Here is a 7,458-nt window from a genome sequence, read left to right as displayed (position 1 = left end):
ACCATCTAGTTCATCATGACATATTCATCATTGTCATATTGCTTAGCATGATCATGTAGTTGACATAAGTATTTGTGGCAAAACCATCGTTCATAATTTCTTCATACCTGTCACTCTTGATTCTACATTGGGACATTGCACACGTCCCGTCAGAACTTCCGTGTGGTTACCATGATGCTCAAACTAGTTGGGGCAGGAGATATTTGTCACTTTAGACCGATCACGGTGACCAGTATCCCCCGTTCCTCCAACAGATCCTCTCTAAGGTGTGTGTGATGCGTTTTCCCCCTGTGGTTGAATGCCTTACACACCCTTACAGTTCGTCTTTCTTCAGGGGAGCCATATTCACAATGGGATTTTGACACTTCATGAAATTGGTCATGAGGTTACGGTTTAGTGACAAAAGGGTGTGTTCTTTAAACTAGATTTCCAGAAGGCTTACAATTGCCTAGATTGTTCCTTTCTTCACCAAGTCCATGAGTGGAGGGGGTTGTTCGATGATCATTTGTGTTATTGGATCTTGTAGATAGTCATTAGTGGTAGCACCGCCATCAATGTTTTAGTGGAAAGGTGAGCCCAAATTGTAGGTCTTGGCATGGGTTGAGGCAGGGAGATCCTATTTCGTCCTCCTCTTTAACCTTTTGGTTGACGCCCTGGTGGCCATCCTGAATAAAGCTATGATGGTCGGCCGCATCTCGGGTGTGGTTTGACATATTCTCTCTGGAGGTGGTGTGCTCATCTCCAGTATGTGGATGATACCATGATCATGGGGGAGGGGTCAAAACAATATACCATCAATCTCAAGTTCCTTGTCCTTTGCTTTGAGACCATGTTGATCAGGCCTTAAGATCAACTTCGATAAGAGCAAGATTATGATCATGTGGTATTCACCCGTGGATGAACAACGGATTACGAATAACCTTATTTGTAGGTTATCGTCCTTCCTCATGGCATAAATGTGGATTATGTTGTTTGATTATAAGATCCTGGTCCGTTGCTCCTGATCCGGGAATTTGACCCGCTTTATGCAGTGCTTTGTGTCCAAGATAGAGCCCTGACGTGGGAGATTCACTTCCAAAGGGAGTAAATCCATGTTTATCGAATCTTGTCACTGTAGTCTCCCATGTATATTATGGGGATGTATACTTGCCGAAAGGGGTGCATAGCTCCTTTGATAGGGATGTATCGTGATTCTTCTGGCAAACGACCAATGTGCGCCAAAAATAGCATATGGTGAAGTGGCTGAAATCTGCTTGCGTAATGACCTAGGGGGTCTAGGTATTCTCGCATCCCACCGCATGAACCTGGCCCTTATGCTGAGATGGGCGTCATGGACTTATGGTTGCAACTTATTAAAGTGAAATACCTGAAGAGTCGCCCTTTTCTCGCTTACGATCACATGAAGAGTTCCTAGATCTGGAAGCCCCTCTACTCGATAAAACATGAGTTTCTCTATGGGCTCAACGTCTCCATAAGCAATGGAGAAAGGGTCCTCTTCTGGCCGGAGCCGTCCGTGGCTTGGTAGGTTTTCGCTTCGCGCCGAGTCCCTTGATCTTTTTGTGATATGCATGAACCTGATGCTTTTTTTGTTACCTCGACCGCCTATAATGGGAGTTGGAACTTCTTCGTTCCGACAAACCTTTTCCGCCGAGGAGACTGTATCTTGGGCGTGTGGCCCTCCCGCGGTGCTGCCGGGCACTTCCGACATTATTTCCTAACACTTGGCCCTGCCAAGGTTTTTTCTTGTTGGTTCGGCTTATCGTGTCTGGCTTTGAAGTTTTGTCTGTGAGGCTCTAGGTCTGAGTGGCAAGATCGAACCCAGTTGTCTTCCTGTAAACTCAGGCCAACCATGCCGGAAGGAGGAAACGCCTCTTCTTGTTAGTGCCCGCGATAATGACTTGAACCCTTCGTACAAAGCGTAACAAGATGGTCATCGAACGCGGCTTTTTTACGACGTGCCAACGACCCTATGTTCAAATTCCATGCCTTCTTGCAGCACTAACATCCGTTTTCTAAGCCCATGAGACTGAGATCGGCTAGACGACACGACGGATTCTCTGATTGCGACGGAATGCCGACTTTCTTTGCCTTCTAGCCATTGATTCATCGGCTTCATAGAGCCTTGTATCGGCTTTCCCCCTCTGCATTTTTTTTTTTTGCATGTGTGTTGGTGCCTCAATAGATTCATTATTTTCTTTCATGCGTGAACTTGATATATGGACGTGATGATTTGCTTGATTATAATATAATATAAAGCGAGACGAAAACCTGTTTCGCAAAAAATGTGACACATGCACACACACTTCACGTAATTACCCTTTTCTAAAACCGGAAATGAATTTATAGGTCGATCAAGTCACGTTCAGGCGGCCATTAACCACGACCACAATAAAATCCGGCGGCCGCCGCGGCGCCTCCGACGAGCAAGAAAAGAAAAGAAAAAAAAGCCCGGCCGCCGCGTCGCCAGCGGCCACCAGGCAGGAGCCACAGCCAGCCCCGCTTGTCTCCTTCCTCCTCCCCGCGCCACTCCCCCTCCCCCCAGAGACACGGGAGGCCCGACACCGCAGTCACTGCCCCGCCCCCGCCCGCCCCCGCGCCGCGGTGAAAGGAAAATATCTCGCCCGGCCGCGCGGTAACAAATCCTCCTCCGGCGGCGGCGGTAGATCTCCCTCCTTCCTCCGCCTCCTCCCCTTCTCCCTTTTCGCGAAACCCCCGATTTATTCCCCACGAGCCCGCAGCGACACCAAATCCGCCTCTTCCTCCCCCCGTCCCCCGCTCCTTATCCCGCCGCCGCAATCCTCCGGCCGACTGACCCCCGCCGCCGCCCCGCGAGCCCCGCGGAGCGCTGTCAAGGTTGCTTTTTTCCTCTTCTTTCGTCCGGGGAACAGGTCTGCGGCCGGCCATGGCGGCGGAGGAGGCGAGCAGCAGCGGCGGCGCGGGCGGCGAGGAGGGGTCCGGCGGGTGGACGCGGGAGCAGGAGAAGGCGTTCGAGAACGCGCTGGCCACGGTGGATGAGGAGGAGGGGGAGGCCATGTGGGACAAGATAGCCGACGCCGTCGAGGGCAAGACGCCCGAGGAGGTCCGGCGGCACTACGAGCTGCTCGTGGAGGACGTGGACGGCATCGAGGCCGGCCGCGTGCCGCTGCTCGTCTACGCCGGCGACGGCGAGGAGGGGGGCTCCGGCGGCGGGGCTGGGGGCAGCGGCGGGGGCGGGGGCGGGGGCGGGAAGAAGAGCGGCGGAGGAGGGGGCGGCCACGGGGAGAAGGGCTCGTCCAAGTCCGCCGAGCAGGAGCGCCGCAAGGGGATCGCCTGGACCGAGGACGAGCACAGGTTCGCTCCTGCCTCCTGCCTTCCTTCGTTTTCCTTCCGTTGACCGAATAATTGAGTTGCTTGCTGCTCTGGATTGAGGATTAATTCGTGTGATTGATTGATTGATTGCTGAATTGACTGTTTTGTTAGAGAATCTGATCCGTGTAATGGTCCTATGATATTAGGGAGCATACTGGAAATCTGATGCTTGCATAGTTTACCTGCTCTCAGTGTACTGGTCTGTGAATGGAATCAGTGGAGCTTCTTACCTGCTCTCATTCTACTGGGGTGTGAGTACGTCAGTAGAGCGCCTTGTGCGTATTTGGAAATTAGGGCTATGCTCTGCAAGCAACTTTAGTGTCTGCACAGCGAAGCGAGCACATTTTGCGCTCATTGTCTCACCTTAAATCCATCCATTGAGCGATTTTGAGCGGTACTGCTTAGATGTTTGATCGATTGGTGGGTTGTGTTGGGTAGGAGCTAAAACATCGCTGCTGGTATTTGATTGGCGATTCTGCTGACCCACTTAATTGTCGTAATGTGTTGCGTATTTTAGAAATTTGCTCTTTAAATGTGCTGCTGCTGCTTTCCATTTGCGAGAGGACGCGTGTAAGTTTGACGGTTTGTCGTAGTTTATCCTGCTGGCTCCTGTAAATCTGCTCCTCTGCTCCCCCGCCTCTCTTATCGAAAGCCCCCAATTTATTACCCTAAACCTGCATCAATTCCAGCCCCCCTCCCCCCTCTCCTCCCATATCTATCCGCCGCAGTCCTGAGGAAGCTCTGACCTCCTATTGCTGCCCACCTAATCCTGTAGAGATATCTACTTTGGATATTTGCTCTTTAAATGTGCTGAATATATTTTGGAAATCTGCTCTTTAAATGTGCTGCTGCTGCTGCCGCCGCCGCTGCTTTCCATTTGAGAATGGATGCATGTAGGTTTGAAGTTTTTGTCATAGTTTGTCCTGCTGGCACCCGTAAAGCTGCTCCTCGGCTCCCCTGCCCTCTCTCTCTCTTATCGAAACACACCAATTTATTAGCCTAAATCTGCAGCAATTCCAGGCCCACTCCCCCCTCTCCTTCACCCATATCTCACCGCCGCAATCCTGCAGAACCTCTGACCCCTATTGCTGCCTGGCGAATCCTGTAGAGCTATCTAGTTTTTTCTCTCTTTTCTTCTTCGGGGCCGGGGAACATGTCGGCCATGGTGACCGAGGGGGGGTTCGGGTTCGGGTCAGGAGGGTGGATGTGGGAGCAGGACATGGTGTTTGAGAATGCACTGCTGTTGGTGGATCTGCAGGAGGGGGAGGCCGTGTGGAACAACATGGCCGGCGTCGTTGAGGTGAAGAAGGGGTCCGGATCCGGGTCCGGGCCCGGAGGGTGGACGTGGGAGCAGAACAAGGCGTTTGAGAATGCGCTGGCGTTGGTGGATCTCGGGGAGGGTGAGGCAGTGTGGAACAAGATAGCCGATGCTGTTGGGGGGAAGACAGCCGAGGAGATCAAGCGGCACTATGAGCTGTTGGTGGCGGATGTGGACGCCATCGAGGCGGGCCGGGTGCCGCTGCCTGTGTACACTGACGGCGGGAGTCCTGAGGAGGGAGGCTCCGGCGGGAAGAAGGGCCGCGGCAGGGTAGGAGGAGGACGGGGAGGGCATGGGCAGAAGGTGTCATCCAAGTCTGTCAAGCGGGAGGGCCAGAAGGGGATCCTCTGGACCGAGGATGAGCACAGGTTCGTGCCTCCAGCCTTTGTTTTATTGTCTGCGGAGGAGCGAGCACATGTTTGCTCCACTTTTTTTTTACTTTAGATCTGTTCATCGAATAATTTTGAGTTATACTTAGAAGTTTGATTGATTGGGTCGCCTAGGAGCTAAAATGTCACTACTATTTGACTGGCGATTCTGCTGATCCACTCGTGTAGTTGTCGTAATGCCCTGAGTGTTTTGAAAATTTGCTCGTAAGATGTCCTCCTCCTGCTGCTTTCTATTGGAGACTGGGCGCGTGTAGGTTTGTCGATTTGTCGTATTTTGTAGATTAGTTCACGTCTTGCGTGGTTGTTCGTAGATTCAGGGCCTCTATTGCATGATTGTTTTCAGCTGGAGTTTATGTAACGGAGCTGTTGTTGTTTTGTTAGTTTGGCAGTATCTATAACTATTGTATTTGGAATGCAATCTGTTTATGATTATGCAATCCTTGAGTAGTGAACTGCTTCCGAACATTGGTTAAATGCGTGGCTGTTGGAGTTGCATCCTTGAGCTGTACATTGTGTATGTTCTGACATTTTGTTGGACTTACAACTTTAGTTTGTCACATGTTACCTTGTGCATGAAAAATCTTTACTCAGATGTCAGAAACTTAGAACTGTGGTTACTCATGGAAAAAGGGTTTTTCAAATGTGTTCTAGGCACTAAACAGATTTAATTGTTTAAGTGAAGGAACCCTTTGGACTATTTCTTCACACATTTATTTTCATTGTCTGGGTTGACTGATTTTAGTACATTTTCTCATGCTAGTTTGCTATCCTAAATATACTAAAATGTTAGAAATTGAACTTATTGTGGCAAGTAAAACTCAACTTCCATTTAGTTGAGTCAATATATTTCAGATATGGAACCTTGTACAGTACTCCCTCTGTCCCATAATGTAAGATGTTTTTTGACACTTGTGTAGTGTCAAAAAACGTCTTACATTATGGGATGGAGGGAGTACATTTCTTTCCTTCTAAATGTGAATTCAAGTACATCATCAAGCATTTCACATTTTCTGTGGCACTACGTAATGGTGTACTTCTTTTAGAAGTTCTGCTCCTTGTTTCTATAAATTCTACGTATGGTTTCTCATCAGTTGGTGTATACATATATAGCACCTTTTGGGCAAATGAATTATTCAGTGCTCTGTGTTCAAAGCTTTCAACCCTGAAAGCACATGTTCGTTTGGGCATGTGCTATATGTACCATTAGAAGTAGTCCACATATTTCTGTCATTTGTCGTTCTTGTGAAATTCCAAAGTAGATGATCAGTGGTTGTGATCATTTCAGTGGCTGAATAGGTAATGTTATTCATAATTAACTCGAGAAGCTAATTTCAGTACTGACTGCATTTAAATATTTAAGGAGAAGTGCGCGTTTGCAAATTGATGGATACTGCCTCCTCCAGGGTTATCTTTACCTGTCACTGATCTATGCTATGACCTGATTCCAAACCTGCAGGTTGTTCCTTCTTGGACTTGAAAAGTATGGCAAAGGTGACTGGAGGAGCATCTCAAGGAACTTCGTCATCTCAAGGACGCCCACTCAGGTCGCCAGTCATGCGCAGAAGTACTTCATCCGCCTCAACTCGATGAACAGGGAGAGGCGGCGATCAAGCATACACGACATCACCAGCGTGAACGGAGAGGCATCAGCCGCTCAGGGCCCAATCACAGGCACAAATGGGCAGGCCGCAGTCCCCGGCAAGTCCCCCAAGCAATCTCCGCACCAGCCAGGGAACCTGCCCCCAGGCGTGGACGCCTTCGGCACCACGATCGGGCAGCCGGTTGGTGGCCCCCTCGTGTCCGCCGTCGGCACCCCGGTCACACTCCCTGTCGCCGCTCCGCCTCACATGGGGTACGCCATGCACGCCCCGGTCCCAGGGACCGTGGTGCCCCGCGCTCCGATGTACCCGATGCCGCCCCCGCCGTCCCGGTGATGGCCCCGTGCTGCAAAATAGACGTTGTTAGGCGATGCTGCTGGGCTTCCTGACAGACCAACTCAGAACCTTCTCCATGTTGCCCGTCCTTGCAGTGAAATCCTCTGTTATTGTCTGAATAAAGGAATAGTGATAAACTGTTGTACATTACAGATGGTGTTGTGGGCGTTGCGGATTATATGTAATCGTGTCGCGTTTCGTCGTCGTGGTCGTTTGTTCGATGTTCGCCTTCGGGTTGGATGAATTGGTACTGGGTGTGTTTCTGTAAGTGATCTGTGTGATGCAGGCACAGGGGAAGAGATACTTAGCAGTGTTACTTTTTTTTATGAGAGTTCTTAGCAGTGTCACTTAGCAATGTATGAATTGGTTATTATAGAGATTATCGCGTCTGCGTCTGTACTATGTTAAAAAAAAAACTCTGTTGTATCTGCGTAACAGGGGATCAACAAAGATTTGTCCAGGAACATTA

The 7,458-nt window shown here is 49.9% G+C and overlaps 2 protein-coding genes across 2 annotated transcripts; both read left to right on the top strand.

Annotated features, from left to right (window-relative positions):
- Positions 1 to 2,530: 2,530 nt before the first annotated feature.
- LOC119357104 (transcription factor SRM1-like) lies at positions 2,531 to 7,458 on the top strand. The gene is made up of 2 exons (XM_037624093.1): positions 2,531 to 3,330; positions 6,512 to 7,458. The coding sequence occupies exons 1-2, from the start codon at positions 2,903 to 2,905 to the stop codon at positions 6,987 to 6,989; spliced, it is 906 nt and encodes a 301-aa protein (XP_037479990.1). The 5' UTR covers positions 2,531 to 2,902; the 3' UTR covers positions 6,990 to 7,458.
- On the top strand, positions 3,344 to 6,499 carry LOC119357106 (transcription factor SRM1-like). Its single transcript, XM_037624094.1, has one exon. The coding sequence runs from the start codon at positions 4,502 to 4,504 to the stop codon at positions 5,108 to 5,110; it is 609 nt and encodes a 202-aa protein (XP_037479991.1). The 5' UTR covers positions 3,344 to 4,501; the 3' UTR covers positions 5,111 to 6,499.

The sequence above is a fragment of the Triticum dicoccoides genome, chromosome 2A (genome assembly GCF_002162155.2).
Source record: "Triticum dicoccoides isolate Atlit2015 ecotype Zavitan chromosome 2A, WEW_v2.0, whole genome shotgun sequence".
Taxonomy (NCBI): domain Eukaryota; kingdom Viridiplantae; phylum Streptophyta; class Magnoliopsida; order Poales; family Poaceae; genus Triticum; species Triticum dicoccoides.
The sequence above is the reverse complement of the archived record's forward strand: the minus strand, read 5'-3'. Positions and strand labels throughout refer to the sequence as shown.